The sequence below is a fragment of the Aotus nancymaae genome, unplaced genomic scaffold (genome assembly GCF_030222135.1).
Source record: "Aotus nancymaae isolate 86718 unplaced genomic scaffold, 86718_ANA_hifiasm-v0.15.2.pri h1tg000036l, whole genome shotgun sequence".
Classification (NCBI taxonomy): Eukaryota; Metazoa; Chordata; class Mammalia; order Primates; family Aotidae; genus Aotus; species Aotus nancymaae.
In genome coordinates, this window is record NW_026988450.1 from 91,547,559 (window position 1) to 91,568,330 (window position 20,772).

A 20,772-nucleotide genomic window follows, 5' to 3' on the forward strand; every position below is an offset into this window, starting at 1 on the left:
GGCCGGGCGTGAGGACTAGCAAGCCCCTGGCCCCAGGCCACCGTGACGCAGGTCAGTAGGGCCCTGAGGGAGCCTGTGACAAGACTGGGTGTTGCTACTGGGCACTAGATTTTTTTTTTCTTTTTTTCTTTTTTTAAGCCAGAGTCTCACTCTGTCACCCAGGCTGGAGTGCACTGGTGCAATCTCGGCTCACTGCAATCTCTGCCTCCTGGGTTCAGGAGATTCTCCTGCCTCAGCCTCCCGAGTAGTTGGGATTACAGGCATGCACCACCACACCCGGCTAATTTTTGTATTTTTAGTAGAGACAAGGTTTCACCATGTTGGCCAGGATGGTCTCGATCCCCTGACCTCGTGATCCGCCTGCCTCGGCCTCCCAAAGTGCTGGGATCGCAGGCGTGAGTCACCGCGCCCGACCAGAGTTTTAAGAAAAACCACAAAGTGCTATGAAGTTTGAGGCTATCAGGATGGGGTGCCAGGCCAAGTTTCCTCGGGACGGGAGAGGCTGGTGCTCCAGGCGGGCTGCCGGGAAGAGGGGGCGGGAAGGGGGCCCGGGAGGGCTCTCGGGGGCGGTTCCTGGAGGGCCTCCTGGGCGGGCCCTGCGGCGGGCCGTAATTTCACTTTTGGTTCTGCGCACTTCCGGCTCCCACTCTTCGGACGGCTCCCAGGCGAGCAGACGCCCCACCCCGGGGCGCCCACGGTCACGGTGAGCTGCCCCCGCCACCGCCCCCGCCCCCGCCACCTCCCCCGCTGCCGCCGGCGCTCCCGGGCGGGGGATGCTGGTCCTGCTGCGCCCCCAAGGGTCCCAGAAAGCCCCGCGCCCCACACGGGGGCGGCAGCCCAGACTTCGGGGAATGCTGCCCTTGGCCAGCCCCGAGGCCCCGCCCTTGGACCGTGACCAGGTCGACCATCCAGATGCCTGGACCGGTGCTGGTTCCGCCCCCAGCTGCCTCCTGGGCCCAGCCTGCACTTTGGGCAGGCCCAGCACTCAGAGGCGAGGCTTCCTGGGGCAGCCGCGGGCCCTCCACAGTGGCCGCGGAGGTCGCTGTGGCCTCTGCCTCCGGAAACCTCAGCCTTGGACAGGTGGCTCATGGAGCTCCAGGCACAGAGAAGGCCCTGGAGGACACAGCTGGGGTGGGGTGAGACTCTGTCTGGGTTTTGCAGTGGGTCCCTGTGCCATGCTCAGGAGGTGACAGCTTCTGCTTCCTCCCTGCCAGAGGCAGCCATTCTAGCGGACGGACAGACTCCTCTGTGTGTTAGAGCGGGTATGGGCATTAGACCCCACTGTCCCGGACTGGAGGTATCATGGCCCCAACGACAACAGGGTGGACGCTGTATTTCTGTGTTGGGGAGTGGCCAGGGACAGGAGCTTTCTGCTGGCAGGAGCATCCCAGGATGAGCTGGGCAGGGCTGCTCTCAAGGGAAGGAGTTTCCCATCATTGGAAGCATCCAAGTGCTGATGCTGCCCCCACCCCCTCCTGCTCTTCTATCCCTGAGGGCACAACGCCTGACCCATTTCCCCTCCTCAGGAACATGGGGTCGGCCTTTGAGTGGCTGGTTCGGAGAGTGGTCCAGGAGCTGGACCACGGTGGGGCCCTCATCCCTGTGACCAGCCTGCAGAGCTCCACTGCCTTCAAGCCCTACTGCCTGGTGGTCAGGAAGCCCGCAAGGTCATGGTTCTGGAAACCCCGCTATCAGCATGTCAACCTGTCAATCAAGGACATCCTGGAGCCCGATGCCCCGGAACCAGGTGCCTGATGGGGTGCCGAGGCAGAGCCCTAGGGAAGCTGGGTGGGGGAGGGGAAGCAGGGCGCGTCCAGCCAGCCACCCACCCTGCTCTGCAGCCTCTAGCTCTGGGTCTGTCTTCCAGAGGGCAGGGCCTGGGACACGGCGGAAGGAGTGGGGCGGGAGGGGTGAGGCAGGTGGGCAGGGCCTCAGGTCTGGCCTTGCTTTAGTTTTGCAGCATGATGGCCCCTTCCACATCCATGACACCGTGGACGGGCAACTACGCACCAGCGTGGAGGTGGCAGCCCCAGGAGAGGGGAAGGTCGCAGGCGGGGCCTCGGTGTCTGACAGCTCCAGCACCTCGCTGAACGTGTTCTCGCTGAGCGTGGGCCCGAACACCTGGCAGGCCCTGCTCCAGGAGAGGTGGGCCCAGAGAGGGCAGGGCCCCGCTGACCCCAAGCAACCCTGCTTTTATTATTTTTTTTTAATTATTTTTTGAGGTGAGGTCTCACTATCTTGGCCAGGGTGGTCCTGAACTCCTGGCCTCAAGCAGTCCTCCTGCCTCGGCCTCCCAAAGTGCTGGGATCACAGGGGTGAGCCGCAGCGCCCAGTCCCAGACTTGCTCTTGGGAAGGTCACCACTTTGGGGCATCAGGAAAGTCCCAGAGGCAAGGGAGCACTGTGGCCGGCAGCGGGTTTCGGGAAGGAAGCTGCAGGGGTCACTGGGAGCCTTGGCCACCAGGACTGATCCTAAGGACCAGACTGAGCCCCAGGCTGCTGTGACGACAAGTGGTGGTGTGTTCATGGGGGCCGGGTGAGGGGCTCCTCCCTTAGTGCACCTTTCCTCACAGGACCCCGTCCCCGTGGGGAGTGTGCAGAGAGGCTGCTGGTGCCCAGGCATCCGCAGACCCTGGAGGCGCCCTCTGTGCCACCTCCCCCAGTGGCTTGGGGTCGTCGTGGGAGGGAAGGTGTCTTTAGGGGCTGCGGCCCAGTGAGCTTCCTGCTCCTCGGGCCACAGGCATCTGCGGCAGCCAGAGCACGGAGTCCTGCAGCAGCTCCGGTGCCGAGGGGACAACGTGTACGTGGTGACGGAGGTGCTGCAGACGCAGAAGGAGGTGGAAGTCATGCGGACCCACCGGCAGGAGGGTTGGGGCCTCCTTTCCCTGGCCGGAGCCATGTGCTTGCAGGTGTGTAGGCAGCCCTGTGGAGCTGAAGTCCCCGGCGGCCAGCCCACACCCACGCCCCAAAACCCGGTGCCCAGGACCCGGCCCTGAGCCCATCTTCATGCCTCAGGGTGAGGGCGAGGGCCACCTGAGCCAGAAGAAGACGGTCACCATTCCCTCGGGCAGCATCCTCGCATTCCGGGTGGCCCTGCTGGTTATTCACTCTGACTTGGGTGAGCTGGAGTTTGGGGTGTCTCAGGCCCAGGCTCTGGCAGAGAAGCAGGGAGGCCTGGGGAGAGCCACCTGCCGGCAAGGGCTGCTGTGGGCCCCTGGCTGGACAGTTTACTGTGTCTGGCAGGCGGCTGAGCTCCTTGGCTCTGGTGTGTGGGTGATCGGGCAGGGCCTGAGCTGGACAGGGGAGCTCCCGGTAGGGAAGGGGAGGGCAGGCTGGGATCTAGGTGACATGCCTCTTCCTGTCTGCTCCCTCCTGGCTGCCAGAAGTCATTCTCTTCCCGGATAAGAAGCAGAAGACCTTCCAGCCGCCCCCGACAGGTGAGCCGAGAGCCCCCAGCGTGGGGTGTCCAGCAGGCAAAGCACACTCCCTTGGCAGTTGCGGGCTTCTCCTCCAGTGCTCAGGGCACAGGGAGGTCGGGCAGCCCCCATACACACAGCTGACACGGAAGAGCTGATCCTCGGCCTTCCCGGCCACCCTCCCTGCCCTGGGCTGCCAGGTGACCAGGGCTGTGAGGGCCGGGGAAGGCCACAGCCCCCCATGCCCTGCACTCACCAGCCCTGCCCTCCCGTGCCCCTGCCCAGGCTACAGGCCTTTCAGCAGCGAAGGTTCCGGGCGGATGGACCTCTCCATGAGGGGGTGCATTGGCAACTTTCAGACAGGTCAGTGCCCTCCTGACTGCCCCGGGACCTTTGGTGGGCTCTCCTTCTGCCATCTGGGGTCTGCCTGTCCTGACCAGGGCTTTCCGGGGCCCTGTAAGCTCCCAGACCTCTGTCCCTACAGATGGGGTCCCTGCGAATGAGACAGTTACTGAAGACTTCCAGGGCCTTCAGGCAGAGGTGGAAGCTGTCTCCAAGGAACTGGCACTCATGGACGGGCAGCTGTGCCAGCAGCTGCTGGAGGGCCTGGAGCGGGTGCTGCGGGACCAGCTGGCCCTACAAGCCTTGGAGGAGGCGGTGAGCAGGGGAGGGTGCCCGGGGCACACAGGGCCCGCCCAGCCAGCCAGGCTCATCTGCCCTTCCCGTGCCCGCAGCTGGAGCAGGGCCTGAGCTCCGGGCCGGTAGAGCCCCTGGGTGGTCTGGCAGATGCTGTCCTGGATTGCCTGGTGTCACCCTCCAGAATGCTGGTGCCGGAACTCGCGGTCCCTGTTGTCTACCTGCTGGGGGCACTGAACAGTGAGCGGCCCCTGGGAGTGGGGCAGGTGGGGGGTGGGAAGGAGGGAGGTGGGTTTTCCCAGGTGGGGCTTCAGGAACCCCCTCTTACCCGACTCTCTCCCAGCGCTGAGTAAAGCCCAACACCAGCTGCTGGTGGAGGCTGTGGCGTTGAAGACCCTGTCGAGGCAGCTCGAGCTGGTGAGAGGGTTGGGCTGCGGGAGGGTGGGCTGAGCCAGCGGAAGGGGCCCTGCTGCACCTGGGGTGGGGTGGTATGGGCAGGCACAAGATGCCCAGGGCTCCCCATCTGACACACTCCTGCCCTGTCCTGGTAGGTGGGCAGCCTCTTGGAGAAGAGTGCCCCTTGGCAGAAGCGCAGCACCCTGTCCCTGCCCCCCGAGCTCCTGAAGAGCGGCTGGGGTGGAGAGACACCAGCTTGGATCTTGCTGGAGGAGTGTGGCCTGGAGCTGAGGGAGGACCCTCCCCACGTGCACTGGGAGCCACAGGCCCAGGGCCGCGTGTGTGCACTCTACGCCTCCCTGGCACTGCTGTCACAACTGAGCCAGGAGCCCCGCTAGCCTGTGCTCGGGCATGCGCTGGCAGCTCTCCAGCAGGGCAGAGTGTTTGCCCACCAGCTGCCAGCCCTGGGAAGGCCAGGAGCCCAGCAGCCGCGTGGTCAGTCTCCTGTGGGGCTCAGGAGTCGGGGAAACTCAGTAAAGCTGGCATGCGAAGGAAAGGCTGGTAGCAGAGTTTTTGAGGGGTCTTAGATCTGGGGTGGGGTGGGTAGGGGTGAGGACAGGACCCATGTGGGATCAGGAGGGACGCCAGGGCCATGAGCAGGTGATGTCTGCACCGTCCAGCTCCTTCTGCACCCTGGAGCTAAGGGAAGCCCCATGCTGGGCTTGGCCGCTCTAGAGTCATGGACCCACGGCCCTGCCCAGCCCTGCCTGTGTGCTTCTCTGCCTGCGAGGAGGGGCAGGGCGATTTAGGTGAGAAGGTTTCACCAGGCGGGTCCGTGGCTGAAGCAGGGCAGAAGCGTCTGCTTCAGGCAGCAAAGACAAGCTGCAGAAAGGCGTGGCCCATCCTCAGCCCTCAGGGGCTTTAGAGGGTGCAGGTGTGGCTGGTAACAGACCCCACCCTCCTAGGGCCACACAGGAGGCTCCTGGAGAAGCAGTGCTGAAGAAACTGACCTTTGATCTGTTTCACCCCCACTGCTTTCCTGAGCTAAATGTAGAGCAAACTCAACACCTCTCAGCCGCGTCCTTGAAAAACCCTTTCAGGTGACTTGAAAGGGTGAGTGTGGTAGGAGAAGCCTGGGTCCTAGAAAGCTTTTGAAGAGGCGGGCACGCAAGGCACAGCCTCGGGGCCCTGAGACCATCAAGGCCGTGCCACGTGACAGGCCACACCTGACCCTATCTCGAGAGTTGCACCAATGAGCTCTCTGGCAACATCGCCCATTAGAGATCATGTGGGCATCCGGGCCAAGACTGCCCTGGCTCACTGGCTGGAGGTGGAAAGGGAGTGACTATGTCAGGGTGCACCTGCCCTTTTGCCCGCCAATCTTAGCCTCCGTTGGAAGATTTACCCTGGAGTGGGCTCTCTACAGGTAGATCTAATAGACCCCGGGGGCCACAGCATCCCCATGGAGGCACCAGGCCACTATGCCACCTGAAGCCCCCCAGGAATTACAACAGGAAAGAGTCACACTCCAGAGGCCATGTGGACTTTGCATGAACTTCACTCACCCTGGCAGGGCTGCCAGGTTCTAGGCAGGGCCAGAGCAAGGCGGGGCCGAACAACTCCTAACAGGCAGCTGTGTGGTGCAAGCCACACCTGGGCCATAAACAGCCTGCTGCAGGATGGCACGGACTCTCCCGGGCACCACAGTGGGGGGAACACAGCCTCACCGTTGTGTTTGCTCAGCAGACTCTCCAGTGTGCTGTGGGGTGCAGGCGAGCGCTGTGCTTGGTGGGAGGGGTGGGCTGTGCATAGTTGCCCTGAGGTCTGACCCCAGCTTGCAAGGTGAGCGAGGCCAGGCTGGCTTCCCTCTTTGGGGCTGCTACTGAGAGGACCATGTGGCTGGGTCCTGAAGCCTGTCCCCTCCTGTGCCCCCCACGGGTGCTCCCGACCCATCCTGGGCGGTGCGGACCTCAGACAGATGACTGGCTTGAAGCCTTCGAAGGTTCCTGAGCTCCAGGCCTGCATCCTCTCTGCTCAAGAATGCTGACCTGTCTCCCTGCCACACCTGCTGTGCTCTCTTAGCCAGGCCATCACATCCCCTGTTCATAATGTCAGGCCCCATGGAGCCTGGTCTTCTCCAGAAGCTGGCCCCAGCCTCCCCCCAAGCTGGACCACATAGGCCTGGGATCACACCTGTGACATCACACACAGGCCAGGGATGTCCATGGCGCCCTCTCCCACCTTCTCGAGCTATTTCTTATACGTTGAATCCCGTTTTGGTATCTGCCATGGAGGATACAAACTAACCCACCATACCTTGCCCCCGGCTCCACAAAGACCCATGCCCTGGGCCTGATCCTCAGCTTCCTGCTTAAACCTGTAAAGAGACCCTGACCCCACAGCTGACAGCTCTAACTGCACCCGTTCAGTGCCTGCTGGACCAGAGCACAGCTTCTGTCATAGGGTTAACCCAGCCTGACCTGGCCACAGCCTGGAGCCTGCCTGACCTTTAACCCTGCTGCCAAACTGGCTCTTACCTGGGGCCACATCAGGGCCTGTGGCCTATTACCCCAGCCGGAGCCAGATCTTGGACCGGTTCAGTTCCCCATAACCACACTCAAGATAGGTGCCCCACGTTTTCCATCCACGTGTTTATTTTAGATGCTTTCTGTGCAGCAGCTGGGGAGACAGGTCAGCAGGATTCCCATGCCTGCCCCCAAGGGGGAATGGTCCCAGCCCTTCACAAGGCTACCCACACTCCCTGTGCATGTGTGGAGGCTTCTGTGAGGAGGAGGCTGCGAGGGGGCCTTGAATGTGAGGACATTTCCAGGCAGGCATCCTAGGTTGCAGGAACCTGCCGACCAGAGCCAGAGGGGTGAGCTCACAGCATTGGCGGCTCCCAGAGCAGCCTCTTCCTCGTGTGTCCAGTGGCACCTTCCTCATTCAACCCTGGGAGGGGTGATGGGCATTGTCACCACTGCTCAGTCTGATTGGGCTTGCACATGGCACCCCACATCTGGACCCACAGGTGTGATCCCGAGCTGACATGGTCCAGCTGGGAGGGAGGCCGGGGCCAGCTTCCAAAGGCCAGGCTCCCATGGGGCCTGACATGATGAACGGAGGGCATGATGCCCTGGCTGAGGGCACAGCAGGTGTGGCAGGGTGACAGGTCAACACTCTTGAGCAGAGAGGACACCGGTCAGGAGCCTCAGGATGCCAGCAAGGAATGGGGTGCAGGACGAGGATGTAGGGGTGGCCAGCTGCAGGGCCGGCCAGGCCACAGCATCCCATCCAGGCATGAGATGGAGACCCAGGAGGGCAGCCTATGGGATCACCAGCTTCAGAGTCCCCCACCAGACTCGAGACCAGGTACCATCTGGGCCAGGAGCCATGCCCAACTGGGGCACAAGGGACGCTCCAGGAGGCTGGGAGAACAAGAGACCTGACGGGAACAGATGGGTGCTGGCTGTCCCTCTCCGTCGCCGTCAGGGTGCCTGAAGAGGGGTGGGGGGGAGTAGGTGGGGGGAGTAGGTGGGGGGGAACGGGCACCGGTGTCCAGTACCAGGCCCAGGGAGCCCCTCTGTCGGGGCGAGGACGGGCTGCTGTGCACATGGGGTGCCCAAGTCGGATCCCGGCCCGCGGGCCCCAGCCCCGAGCCTCAGGCTCGGCGGGGTCCGGAGCAGCCCCAGCGGCCTGCGAGGCTCCTACGCGGGAAGGGGCTGTCGGCGAAGACTGGTGGGGGCCGGGCGGGGCGGGGGGCGAGGCGGAGGAGGCGTAGCCCTCGGGGACGGCCCCGGGAGCGGGCCAGCAGCGCCACCTGCTGAGCGGACACGTGTGCTGCCGTGGCCACGGCCGGCTCGGGGTCGTTCTGGAGCCGCCCTAGGTCTGCGGGGAGATCACAGCTCAGACGGGGGCGCCCAGGACGGCCGAGATCACGGGTCAGACGGCTCCCAGGACGGGCCCTGGCCTCCACCCACCACTCCCGTCCACTCCGCCCCAGAACCCGCCACTTCTCCAGGATCCCACTCCCTGGCAAGGCGGGGCCTCACCGTGGAACAGCGAGTCCAGCAGGTCCTGGTTGACGCAGCCGGGGCTGGCGTGGTGGACAAGGAAACCTGGACCACAGCAGATGCATGAGTGCGGGCCCCACACCCGCAGGGCAGGGCTGGCCCAGCTCCCACAGCCCGGGTGCCAGGAGCAGTGTGACCTGGGCGGCCTCACCTATGAGCACGGCGGCTGCCCGGCGCAGAGGGTCCTGGGGACTCCGCAGGTAGCCTTGAGTCTGGCTCAGGAAGTTAGGCACGTGGCCCGGGTACCGCTGAACCTGGGGATAAAAGGGCTAGTGGCAGGACAGGAGGGCTGATCCTGAGTGTGGAGGAGGTTGCAGAGCTGAATCCAGGGGCTGGTGGTCCAGGGGAGCCCCCAGGGCAGGTGGCATGGTCCGAGGCCTTGGACTTGCCCCACCAGCAGCCTGACTATCCGGTTTGGCTGCGGTAGAAACGGTTTGGGGGCCCCGGTGAACCCTGGAACAAGGGGGCAGCTGATCACACCCTCTCGAGGTCACCTTGCTTCCCTACTGACCAGGCGGCGGCAAACGTGGCTCAGGGCCTCGGGGCTATCGTAGCGGGCCACAGTGACCATCTCCTCCAGCATGCCCCAGCAAAAGGCCTGGTCGCAGCGGGCGAGGGTCCACTCTGAGCTCTGGGATACGGGAAGGGAGCCGGGTCAGGGGTCCAGGAAGTAGAAAGGCAAAAGGTGGGGTGGGAAGAGGGGGAACAGGGGCATCGGGCTAGGGACAGAAGAGCCCAGGGCAGGGGGCTGGAGTGAATCTGCCCAGGGGAAGAGCAGTAGTAATCTGGCAGCCCGTGACGCCTGCCCCTGAGGTCCTTGGGGTGGGGGAGTCCCTGACCTGTAATGGACGGAGGGGCGGCGCGGTGGGAGTGGGGTGTGTTGGCTGGCGTAGGGGTGGGAAGGTGTGGGGCGGCTGACCTCAGCAGCATCTGGGCTGGGGTCATGCAGGCGCAACAGCAGCGGCACGAGACTCTGTAGCACCAGCCTCCGCAGGGGGCCGCGGAGCCCAAGCCGGAGCATGCCCCGGCCCCGGCGCACCAGAGTCCCAAGGAGCCCGACCGCTGAAGCGCGGACTGAGTCCCGGGTCTGCGTGGAAGAGCGCCGTCAGGGCGGACAGAGGCTGAGAGGGACTGCAAGGGTGGCAGGGGGCGGCCAGGGCGGAGCGAGGAAGCAGGGGGTCTAGGGAAGGCTGCTGACTTGGTGTGATCTGGGGACGGGGCCTGGAGCTGGACCTGGTCGGGAAGCCTGGGGAACCCCTGGAGGGCTGGCCTTAGGGAATGGGGTCTGGAAGGAAAAGTCTAGCGGGGAGGAGCTTGGCGGGACAGGATCTTGGAGGGCGCGCCTGGGGGGACGGAGCTGGGCGACAACGGGAGGGCGGGCGGGGAGGGCTGGAGGGAAGCAGCCTCGGAGGGAGAGACCGGAGGGGCGGGGCCTGGGAGGAAGAGACTGGACGGGGCAGGGAGGAGCCTAGCAGGAACAGACGGGGAGGGGGGCGGGGCAGGGAGGAGCCTAGCAGGAACAGACGGGGAGCGGGGCGGGGCAGGGCAGGGAGGGGCCTAGCAGGAACAGACGGGGAGCGGGGCGGGGCAGGGCAGGGAGGGGCCTAGCAGGAACAGACGGGGAGCGGGGCGGGGCAGGGAGGGGCCTAGCAGGAACAGACGGGGAGCGGGGCGGGGCCTTTCAGGGCAGGGCCTAGGAGGGAGAGACTAAAGGGGTGGGGCGGGGCCTGGGAGGGAGTGATTGGAAGGGCGGGGCTGGGCAAGGGAGGAAAAGCCGGGGAGGGAGCCTGGGGGAGGGGCCGGGGGGGATGGACTGGGGTCGGGGCCTGGTAAGGCGGGGCCTGGGAGGGAGAGGCTGGGGCGGGTCCTGAGGGGGCGGGGCCTGAGAGGGCGGGGCATTGCTCACGTGGTCCAGCAGCGGGCGGAGGCGGGGCCCCAGCTCCGAGCTCAGGAGCCGCACAGGCGCCCGGGGCCGTAGCAAGAGCCTCTTCAGGGCGCCCAGAGCTGCACCGACGAGCCGCGCGTCGCCTTCGCCCAGTGCGCCCAGGAGCGCCGGCAGCAGCGCGCTCACGTGCCGCACCTACTGGGACTCGTGGTCAGCCTCTTGCAGACCTTGCCGCAGCCTGGCCGGGCTCCTCTCCACCCCTTCCCTTGTCTCACCTTCCTGCGACTCAGCGCGAGGTGGCCCAGGCCCAGCAGGCCCAACCAGCGCACGGTGGGCTCGGGGTCTCCCTGCCAGGTGAGAAGTCGCTCCAGGATAACCTCCTCCCGCAGGAGCCGTGCGGTGGGCCGGCTCTGCAACAGCTAGGCGAGGCACACGGGGTCAGCTGCTGCGGCTTAGGAATCAAGTCCACGGTCACCTTTCGCCACCCATTCGGGAAGCAGGCTCACCCCGGTGAAGAAGGCCATAGCCGTGAGGCGCTGCGGGTCGTCGGCGCTGCGCAGCCGGGGAAGCAAGTCTGCGAAGAGGCCTCGCAGGTGGTGGTCGGCGTGTGCCACCATGGCACTGGGGTAGGTGGAAATGGGAGCTCTCGCTCCGCTTGGCGGCCTTACTCCTCAAGAAGACCCCATCCCAACACGACCCTCGTGCCCCTGCCTTTTCCCTGTCCCCCTGCCCGGCGCCAGCACCTGGCCAGCAACGAGTCTCCTCCTGGTGTGACATCCTGGGGCCCCTCCTCACCTCGCCAGCAGCAGGACACCCTCCAGGTGGGTGTGGGCTCCCACCAGCCTCCTCCAGCCTCCCGCCTGCTCCATGCACGTGACCACCATGCGGCCTCCATCCCCAGTGAGCAGAGCCTTCAAGGCCTCCACAGCGCAGCTGGCGGTGGGGACAGTGAGCAGGTGGGCAGTGAGGCTGAGAGGGTGACAGCATGCTGGCCCGTCCCACATTCCCTGGTGTTGCCTCTCACCTGGCGTGGCTGTGTGGTGGTCCTCGGTGGGACAGAACCCAAATCTTGGGCATGTCAGGGGAGCGAGGGCTGCGGGCCAGCTCGTGCAGCTGTGTGACTAGCGCAAGCAGCAGATGGGAGTAGAAGCCCCTCGTGGCTCCCACGCAGCCTGAAACAGCCAGCATCTCCCCAAGAGCACGAGTGGCCTGTGGAGCAAGTGGCTCACTCAGGCCGTGGGCACCGGGAGCTGCGTTGGACAGCAGGCGGACAGGCATGCCATAGACAGGACAGAGACTAAGCCTCAGACACGCGTGGGACATTCCCGGAGGAGTGACCTAGGTGCAAACTCCCCGTCACCGCCCTCCTCCCCACCACCCCGCGACCGTGCCTGCCCCATGGTAATGGCTGGAGCCACCTACCGCCAGCGCCTGGGGCTCAGGCCCTGAAGCACCCTTCAGTGCCCACAGCAGCTGCACCAGCACCTGCCCATTTACACGCTGGTTACGGCTTAGGCTGCGCCAGAGCTCGGCCGCTGCCCTGAGGGTTCGGAGGGGGCTGGTGTGAGACAAGGGATGGTGCAGGGTGGGTGTCGAGGAGATGTAGGGGGTCCCCAGCTAGGGTGGAGGCAGGCACTAGGACTCCAGCAGGGGAGGGGCGGGAAACCACCACCCCGGTCTCCCCCATCCCCAAATCCCAAATAAACAAATGAAGTGTTAATTGTGCAGACCACAAAATAGCCTGTCTCAAGCTCAGCTGCCGGGTGGAGACCCGCTGGGAGTCCTGTTGGGTCAGCGACAGTGAAATAAACCTGGCATTATTATTTTTTTAATCGCTACAGAGAAGAAAACCAAAGATAACTTCTGGGGAAAATTAACCAAAGAGCCAGGGGTGTCCAGGCACGTTGGCCCCCCAGGCTCACTCACCCCACTCCGGAGCCAACCCCAGCATGGTCTCCAGGGGAGACTACGTGGAGATAGAAGACGGCACCCAGAGGGGCCCAGCCTCAGAAACTCTGTGGCAGGAGGGTGGGCGGAGTTTGCAGAACTAACAGTGAGGGGAGCAGGAATGGATACGGGGCAGGAGTCACCGCGGGGATGGAGTAAGGAGGCCCTGCTCCCTTTCAGCTCCCCTGTCTGGGGCCAGACTCCATCGCCAAGCGGGAAGGGGGAAGGAAGCCGCGTGGGGGCCGCAGGGCCAGCCGGGTTGGGTTACCGATCGGGGGGCAGAGAGCGGGGCAGCAGCGCACACACCACGTCCCGCGCATGCTCCAGGGCCAGCGCGCTCAGCACTCTCAGGGCCGCTCTCCGGGGCCTCCCCTCCGCCAGGCTGGGCACCTGCGCCAGCAGCCCTCGCACCAGAGCATGCACCTGGTGGAGAGGAGCAGACTTCAGCAGTCAGGCCTCTTCCACTGTCCATTCCCTCTCACCTGTACCCACCTCACCCCCACCCCAGCCCCACCTGGCTGGAGCAGCCTGAAGGTGGCAGGGTCAGGCTGTGCTCTCCAGGCTCCTCCCACCACCTTGGCACCAGCCGGCAGGAGTCTGTAGGGCATGGAGTGGGTGGAAGCTGACCTGGTCCTCCAGCCGTTCCCCCTGGGCCTCCAGGGCTGAGGACAGGGTGAGCGCTGTCGCCTGGGTCCCTGCAAAGCCAGCCTCCTCCAGGCAGGCAGCCGTGTACAATGCGAGGTCAGCAAGAACCCCCTCCTCCCAGGAACTCTGGGGAACCTAGGGCAGGACGGGTGGCGTGTCTGAAGTGCCCAAGCCTCTCCTAGCTCTCCTCCCGGTCCCACAGCTTCCCACCCTGCTTCCTACAAAATCCCTCGCTCCTCTGTTGCTCACCAGCCTGTTTCGCCCTGACCTCCGCCAGGCCCAGCACGTCCCATTCCACCTAGCCTTCACGGGAGTCCCGGCGGTCCACACAGCATCCCTTCCCTCACCCCTCACCTGGTGGGGCCCCTCAGGGGAGCGGGGCTCGCTGCCAGCTTCAGGGACGGTGGCCCCACACCCAGGCTCAGTCTCAGAATGGGTGGCGAGTGCCTGGGTCTGTGGCTCGGCTTCAGGTTTGAGCTCCCAGGGCTCAGGCTGAGGGCCTGTGGAAGGGGGTTCCCGGGACCACCCCTGCCTGGCCCGGATTCCTTCGGCCACAGCTGTCAGGGTTAGAGCCCCCACGGGCGTCTCCTGGACCCAGCCCCACACACCCCCAGCCATAGCTGCCTCTGCCTGTAGCACCTGCTGCTGCTCCTCCCGGGAAGTCGTGCCCAGGCCTGACCTAGAAGCTGGCCCGGGCAGGACCATGGACGGGCGTGGTGGCGCGTGCGCGAGCTTGTGGGGGCTGGGGAGCCACACGGAGGTGCCTGCTGTGGGCCTGTGAGGGGCCCTCCTGACCCAGCTGCTGGAGGGGAGTGGCCAGCCTGGAGCCTGAGTGTCGTGGTCTGGCTCTCCCCACCAGGACCCTGGGAACAGGATCCCCAAGAGCTGGCGGAATCACAAAGAAAGGGGGAGAAGGGCCCTAACCCTGACTACCAGCCTCTCTTGGCCGGGGGCTTGGGGCAGTTGTGGACAGCCCTGAGGAGGTCCTAGCTGGGTCCAGGAGTCTGGGCCCCACCCTGAGCTGAGGCCTGATTCAGCCCCTGCCCAGCAGTCAGCTCCCCACTGGGCCTGGGGCTAGGGGCTGGCCCTGCCCCCCGCCCACTGGCTCTGTCAGACACCCTGGAACGGGCATGACTGGGTGGGCTTGGGGCAGCCCGGAGGGGTGGAGGGGCAGTGAAGATGCCAGAGGAGCAGTGGCCCCTCCAGAGCTTGTGCAGGCACCTACCACTGTCGGGGGGCCCCTTCTGGGTCCTGGCTAGTTTTGAAGGGTAACCCCACCCAAATCTCATGTTGAAATGTAATCCCCAATGCCGGAGGGGGAGCCTGGTGGGAGGTGATTGGATCCGGGGGTGGACTTCCCCCTTTGGTGCTGTTCCCATAATAAGAGTTCTCAAGATCTAGTTGTTTTAAAGTGTGGCACCGCCCCACCGCCATGTAACACCTGCCCGCTTCCCTTCCGCCATGACGTTGTTTCCTGAGGCCTCCCCAGCCATGCTTCCTCTACAGCCTACAGAACCATGGGCCAATTAAACCTTTTTTTTTTTTTTAATTACCAGTTTTGGCTGGGCGCGGTGGCTCCCACCTGGAATCCCAGCACTTTGGGAGGCAGAGGCAGGTGGATCACGAGGTCAGGAGTTTGAGAGCAGCCTGGCCAACATGGCAAAACCCTGTCTCTACTAAAAATACAAAAATTAGGCCAGGCACAGTGGCTCCCACCTGTAATCCCAGCACTTTGGGAGGCCAAGGAAGGCAGATCACGAGGGCAGGAGATCAAGACCATCTTGGGTAACACAGTGAAACCCCATCTCTACTAAAACTACAAAAAATTAGCTGGGTGTGGTGGCATGCACCTGTAGTCCCAGCTACTCAGGAGGCTGAGGCAGGAGAATTGCTTGAACCTGGGAGGCAGAGGTTGCAGTGAGCCGAGATAGTGCCACTGCACTCCAGCCTGAGTGACAGAGCGAGACTCCTTCTCAAAAAAAAAAAAAAAAAAAATCAGCCAGGCGTAGTGGTGGGCTCCTGTAATCCCAGCTACTCCAGAGACTGAGGCAGGAAAGTCACTTGAACCCAGGAGGCGGAGGTTGTCGTGAGCGAGGTCATGCCGTTGCACTGCAACCTGGGCAACAAGAACAAGACTTGTCTCAAAAAAATAATAAAATAAATAAATTTCCCAGCCTCGGGTATTTCTTTACAGCAGTGCAACAACGGACGAACACTCCCTAGCTGGGCCCCTTGGAGTGCGAGGTGCCCTGCGGGTGCCTGGGGCGTGCTGTGCTCTGCCCAGTGTGTGTGTGAGTCTGTATCTCTCTCCAGCTCATACTCCCCAGGGCTGGCTGGATGGGCCCCTGCTCCGTCCCCGCCCTCCACCCTCAGCCAACCACACAGTGGGTGCTGCCCAGCCCTGAGCCCTGGGGAGCCAGATGAGCTGGTCTGGTGGAATGCCTGGGCAGGCGGAAGTGTCCCTGACGCACCCCAGGCGGTCGGCATTCCTCCCACACCTTTGCCTATCTGTGCCCCCTCAGGCTGCTTGGACAAGTGAGGCCCAGGCCCCCAACCTCCACTTCGTGCCAAGCCTAGAACCTCTCTCCCGAGCAGTTCCTCTGAAGCTCGTGTTGCCAAAACTGGCGGAACCCTGAGATCAGGAACTTGCTGGCGCTGAGTCAGGGCCAGCCCAGCACACAGCCAGGCACAGTGCCACCTGGGCCGGGTGTCTGCAACTGAGTCAGTTCCTGGAGCTTCTGCTTCTTCCCCATCCTTCCTCCCCTCCCCTGGGCTGCTGGGTCGGGAGCTGTGTCCCTGAGGCCTGGCTGGCCGGTGACAGATGCCAAGGTGGTGCCGGGTTGGCATCAGCAGTGGCAGGAGACACCTGAGCTCTCACTTGTGGACTGTGGAGTTTGAAATGTCCTCACTGACCCTGAGCCTGGGGGCAGTGCATAGGCAGCTGTGGGAGCCCAGGGCCACGGCTGGACCCTCTTACCTGGCACCACCCCACCCTGTCCCGCCCCCAGCCTGCCTCTAGCAAGGAGGTGTCTTCTGCAGGAAGTCCCTCCCTGCCTGTGGCCTTGCAGCTCGTGTGGGATCTGACTCCCCACAGCCCACCCGCAGCTGGGGGCTCCTGGCTGCCCTTCAGGCCTCAGTGCAGGGCTGTCTCCCACCCCAGCAGGACCCGTGCCTTCCCTGGGATGCAAACCCTCCTGCTCCTCGAGCTCAGATTCCCGACTCCAGCCCAGCCCCCGCCCCAGCCCCAGCCCGGGAGGCCCTGCGGCTGGGTGAGCAATGACACAGGACAAGCCGTGGGGTTAGCGAGTGACTCGTGTTGTTTCAGGCAGCCCCGCTGGAAGACTCAGGGGGACGCCCCCACACGCAGACTGTCCACAAGGGCCTGCAGCCTCTCCGACAGCACCACCTGCAGGGAGCAGAGGAGGGGAGCGGTGGGTGGCGGGGTGGGGGCACCCAGGGCAGGACACCAGGGTGGGCATCCCCCCACCTGGTACTGTGCCGGGCTCCGCAGCCGCCTGTGCGCAGGGCTGAGTTGGCTCAGGGACAGCTGGGCCAAGGCTCTAGACTCTGCCAGGGATGGGAGTGGCTCACACAGCTGCAGGGAAAAGGCAAGGAAAGAGACACTCAAGGCTGGCTCCCGGTGAGGGCTCCGCTGGGGCTGGGGGCAGGATGAGGGCAGAGGAGCAGCCACCTGTCCCTGCTGGAGGCAGAGCCGCAGCAGTGGCTCCACCTGGGCTGGCCGCACGGTGCAGGGTTCCTGAGCCCCTCGAGGCCACACCCTCAGCTCCTGCCCAGCCCGTGGCACTGGCTCTTCTGCCAGCTGCAGCACATCCATGAGGAGAGACCCTGTGAGGGTGGGGTCAAGAATAAGGGGGGCCCTGGTGCCTTGAAGGCGGACAATGGGGGGATGGGAGGCGCTCACCGTCAGAGCCCAGGAGCCGGAAAGCAGTCTTGCTCCCAGGCAATGTCTGCTTCTTGGGGTCCTCGGTCAGCTTCATTCGTGGCTGGCCCCCCACGGCCACCAGCTGGGAGGAGAGGGTGTTGAGCTGGCTGGGCCTCATCTCCCACCCCTCACCATCCCTCAGACCTGCCCCGACCCGGGCCACGGACACTGTCCCCACCTTATAGACGCAGCCCAGGGAAGGCTGTTGGGGACAAGTGACCACACTGGTGCCAATGCCAATGACGTTCACCTCGCTGCCCTGGGTGAGGGAGAGGAGGTGGCAGTGAGCCCAGCCAGGACCTGTAAGGGCCCCAGGAGCCCCCCAGCCACGCTCTGCCCACCCCCTTGCCCACCCCACCTCCTGGGCCAGTTGTGCCAGCGCCTCCTCATCAATGTTGTTGCTGACCGCGATGGGGACTGACTCCAGCCAGGGAACCTGGAAGCTGCGCGTGGGTGGAGAGAGGGTGGGGGCTGCCCCTCAGGTCTTCTGATTCACCTACCGCCCCTCCCCACAGCCTCAGTCTGGGACACCTGTGCTCACCTTCTGCTTAGGAGCCCCCTAGGGAGCTCCACCCCTTACCTCCCTGCCAGGGCCTGCAGGAGAGGACCTCACTGTCCCTCCCTGCCCCACCCCCAAATCCTGGCTCCCCGGGGGTCTCCCACCAGGCAAACCTGCTCCCTGGAGAACTCACTGGGCAGCAACGGTTCGGAAGATCTGGCGGATCTCCTGGGCCTGCTGCAGCAGGTCACCGCTGTCCAGCCTCACGCCCACTGCCCGGTAGCCCAGCTCTCCCAGGGCCAGCGAGACTGCCAGGAAGTTGGGGAGACCACTCCTGCAGGGACAGATAAGGGGGTCAGGGACTGCCAAGGTTCTGCCGAGCCCACTCCTAGAGTGCTGGGACTCACCTCCGCACGCTGTAGGAGTCCAGGAGGCCCTGGAAGGCCCGGGGAAAGGCCAGGGCATAGGCCACAAAGGCTGCCCGCTCGCCTGGGTGTGGCTCCTGCACCCCCAGCCCCATGTGGGCACACACGCGCTCCAGCCACACCTGGGCTTTGGCCACCAGGTCCACCCCAGGGCCCTCACCAGCCGCTGGCGCCAACATCTGTGGAATGGGTTGGTGAAGAATGGGGGCCAAGAATGCTGGGTGAGGCCTGGGAGCAGCCAGGGCCACCCTGGTTTGAGGGCAAAGGTAATGCAGGCCATGCCAGCTTCCTGGGACAGCACTGGGGTGACCTTCCCCGGGTGGCATGCCTCTCTCTTGGGCAAGGGCTGCTTGGGGCCTGTCGCCTGGAGACAGCAGGGTTGAGAGGAGGGACTGACCGGGTCAGGGGGCAGCTCGCTGCCTGAAAAGGAAGTGACGAAGGAGTGGGCCAGGGTCCCGGCCACCGGCACACCTCGAAGCTGGCCCGCTAGCACGTTGCTGCTACTGTCAAAACCTGGGGAGGAAGGCGGTGGGATTGGGGGACTTCCGGCCAAGCCGGGGCTCCTCCTTTCCGGCCCTTGCCTTCCCGGGCACCAGACCCTCACCGCCCAGGTAGCTGTAGGTGGAGGCCGTCAGGCCCCCATCCGGGCCCTGCGCCCGTCGCAGGCCCATCTCTAGCAGCCGCTTCTCTGGCCCTGCGATCAAGCGAAGCCGCGCAGCGTTGGTGGCCACCAGGCTGTGGGGGGCACAGGGAGGGGGTCGCCAGACCACCCAAGATGGCAGAGTTACCTGGGGCCTGGAACTCCCAGCCCCGGAGCTCTACCCTCACCCGGCCCCTCCTTACACCCTGCACAGTGGGGGCGGGAGGCCAGCCCCGGGACCCCTGGGCAGCGCGGGACCCCGCCGCTGTGGCCGTCCCAAGGCCGCCGGCCCGCAGCCCACCTGGCGTAGCTGACCAGGCAGAGCAGCGGCGTCTCCAGCAGCTGCACCAGCAGGAGCGGCCCGGACACCTGCAGCAGAGGCACCTGCGGGAGCGAAGTCAGCTCTGCGCCCGCGCCGCACCCCGCCCCCGCGCCGCACCCCGCCCCCGCGCCCCCGCGCCCCACCCCGCCCCCGCGCCCCACCCGCCCCCGCGCCCCCGCCCGGCCCGCTCACCCCTACTCACGCCTGGGAAGGCGAGGGAGCCCTCGGGCAGGGCCCGCACCGTCACCTCGGAGCAGTCGAGGGCCCGAAGGTGCTCGAAGAACGCGGGGTCCGTGTCTGGAGGCAGCACCGAGGCCAGGAACTGCACGTCTGGAAACCAGGTTACTGCGCTGAGACCAGAGGTAACGTGCAGGCCCTGGCAGGAAGGTGAGGGGTGGGGATCTCTAGGGCTCCTAAGCAGAAGGCGAGCGCAGGTGTCCCTCACTGAGCGCGGGGACAAACCGGTTGTGGGGCATGGGAGTTCCATCGGGCGGGCGAGGACTTACACAGGCCATAGGGGGCTACATCGGGCGTGGGGGGCTCGTGGAGTGGGGGCTTCCATCGGGTGTGGGGGGCTTGTGGAGTGGGGGCTTCCGTCGGACGTGGGGGGTTCCTGGGGTGGGTGGGGGCTCCCGTCAGGCGTGGGGCGCTCGTGGGGTGGGGGCTCCCGTCGGGTGTGGGGGGCTCCCGGGGTGAGGGGTTCCGTGGGGCGTGGAGGGGCTCCCGGGGTGGGGGCTCCCGTCGCGCGTGCGGGGCTACCGGCGTCCCGCAGGCGGAAGGCGCGCAGGAAGCGCACACAGTCCCGCAAGCCGGCGGCCAAGGCGAAGGCGCCGCCGAACGGGCAGCGGCGGAAGAAGAGCTCGAACTCGGCGGCGTCCCGCGCCCGGCCCGCGCGCCAATAGCCGAGCGCCATGGTGGCCTGGTAGAGGTCTGTGAGCAGCGGCCGCGCCGCCGCGCGCCCCTCGGGGTCCTGCTCCGCCGCCATCCCGCTCCCGACGTCTGGACTCCGACCCGCCCCGGCCTGGGCCCCGTGACTCGCCCCAGCCTATGGCGCGCTCCCGGCGGGGCTTATCGTAAGGTTTGGGCGCAGCACGGGACGCGCCAGAGGACGGGATGGGTCTGATGGTCTCGGCGCGCTGAGAGGGACCGCAACAGCTGGACCCGGGATGGAGTGGGGATGTCACCCAACTCCTCTCGGACCCCCAACCCCACTCCAGGCCCAACGGCCTCTTTGGAGCGCAGTCCGGTCCCGGTCACCGGAGGTGCTTCCTGTGGCCCGGGGCTCCACCCCTTGGTCGGGTAACGAGGTGCAGCTTTCCAGGAGGTGGAAAAGGTGGAGGACAGGCCAGCCAGACTGCACCAGCAGCGACCCAGCGGATGGCAGTCGGTCGCCGGCCAGGCTGTGCCCTGGGCCTGGGGAGTGGAGGCCGGAGGCTGCCCCAGCTGGAGCTTGAGCAGCCAGGCTGGGACGAGGGAGCCCAGATGGGCACGAATATCGTTTGGAAAGAGCTTGGCACCCAGGAAAGGCTGGCATGAGGCAGGGGGCGGGCGCATGCCCAGCCAGCTGGCACCAGAAGGCCTTCTGTGGCTCTGAAGGCTGTGTTCCTCAGATGGCTTTTATCAGGTCCTGCACTCCAAGCCCCATGGGAAACCTTCTAAAGCTCTGAGGGTAGTCAGGACCCTCAGGACCCGGGGGATCCATTCCCTGTGGCTTGGGGCCCCGAAGACAGTCTGACCAGAAGTAATCCAGTAATCACATGCCACCCTCCTTCACCCCAGGGCAGACACGGGTGGTCCGGGGAGGGGGCGTGGCCACACAAGCTGACCACATGGGGCTGCCAGTACACCAAGGTCCAGCTCCACAGAGCACAGGCAGCCCCACTCTGGCCACCCCAGATCAAGGAAGGAGCACAGTCCCTGGATCGAGGGGGGCAGGGGCACCAGGACTG

General features: G+C 65.2%; 3 protein-coding genes across 6 annotated transcripts; 1 reads left to right on the forward strand and 2 right to left on the reverse strand.

The window, feature by feature from the left end:
* The first annotated feature begins 621 nt into the window (after nt 1–621).
* On the forward strand, nt 622–5,003 carry GSDMD (gasdermin D). 3 transcript variants are annotated; one of them, XM_021672075.2, is made up of 11 exons: nt 622–703; nt 1,527–1,747; nt 1,953–2,145; nt 2,740–2,908; nt 3,015–3,117; nt 3,383–3,436; nt 3,701–3,778; nt 3,900–4,072; nt 4,150–4,291; nt 4,395–4,468; nt 4,603–5,003. In XM_021672075.2, the coding sequence occupies exons 2-11, from the start codon at nt 1,531–1,533 to the stop codon at nt 4,843–4,845; spliced, it is 1,446 nt and encodes a 481-aa protein (XP_021527750.1). In that variant the 5' UTR covers nt 622–703; nt 1,527–1,530; the 3' UTR covers nt 4,846–5,003. The 3 variants fall into 3 exon arrangements, with proteins under 3 accessions (XP_021527750.1, XP_012316654.1, XP_012316655.1); XM_012461231.2 differs by lacking the exon at nt 622–703 and adding an exon at nt 1,029–1,136; XM_012461232.2 differs by lacking the exon at nt 622–703 and adding an exon at nt 1,143–1,262.
* Nucleotides 5,004–7,084: 2,081 nt separating this feature from the next.
* MROH6 (maestro heat like repeat family member 6) lies at nt 7,085–13,670 on the reverse strand. The gene is made up of 14 exons (XM_064384150.1): nt 13,349–13,670; nt 12,977–13,129; nt 12,618–12,772; nt 11,825–11,942; nt 11,427–11,611; nt 11,198–11,335; nt 10,909–11,023; nt 10,678–10,821; nt 10,424–10,597; nt 9,437–9,604; nt 9,029–9,148; nt 8,669–8,771; nt 8,497–8,562; nt 7,085–8,332 (listed from the first exon to the last, which is right to left on the reverse strand). Exons 1-14 carry the CDS (start codon nt 13,610–13,612, stop codon nt 8,106–8,108), a joined length of 2,130 nt encoding a protein of 709 aa, XP_064240220.1. The 5' UTR covers nt 13,613–13,670; the 3' UTR covers nt 7,085–8,105.
* A 2,617-nt stretch (nt 13,671–16,287) lies between these two features.
* NAPRT (nicotinate phosphoribosyltransferase) lies at nt 16,288–19,820 on the reverse strand. 2 transcript variants are annotated; one of them, XM_064384152.1, is made up of 13 exons: nt 19,583–19,820; nt 19,026–19,153; nt 18,803–18,885; nt 18,466–18,596; nt 18,259–18,374; nt 17,844–18,040; nt 17,630–17,770; nt 17,296–17,380; nt 17,116–17,196; nt 16,917–17,019; nt 16,686–16,840; nt 16,482–16,589; nt 16,288–16,400 (listed from the first exon to the last, which is right to left on the reverse strand). In XM_064384152.1, the coding sequence occupies exons 1-13, from the start codon at nt 19,806–19,808 to the stop codon at nt 16,338–16,340; spliced, it is 1,617 nt and encodes a 538-aa protein (XP_064240222.1). In that variant the 5' UTR covers nt 19,809–19,820; the 3' UTR covers nt 16,288–16,337. The 2 variants fall into 2 exon arrangements, with proteins under 2 accessions (XP_064240222.1, XP_064240221.1); XM_064384151.1 differs by having other exon boundaries at nt 16,295–16,589; nt 19,583–19,808.
* Between the last annotated feature and the right edge of the window lie 952 nt (nt 19,821–20,772).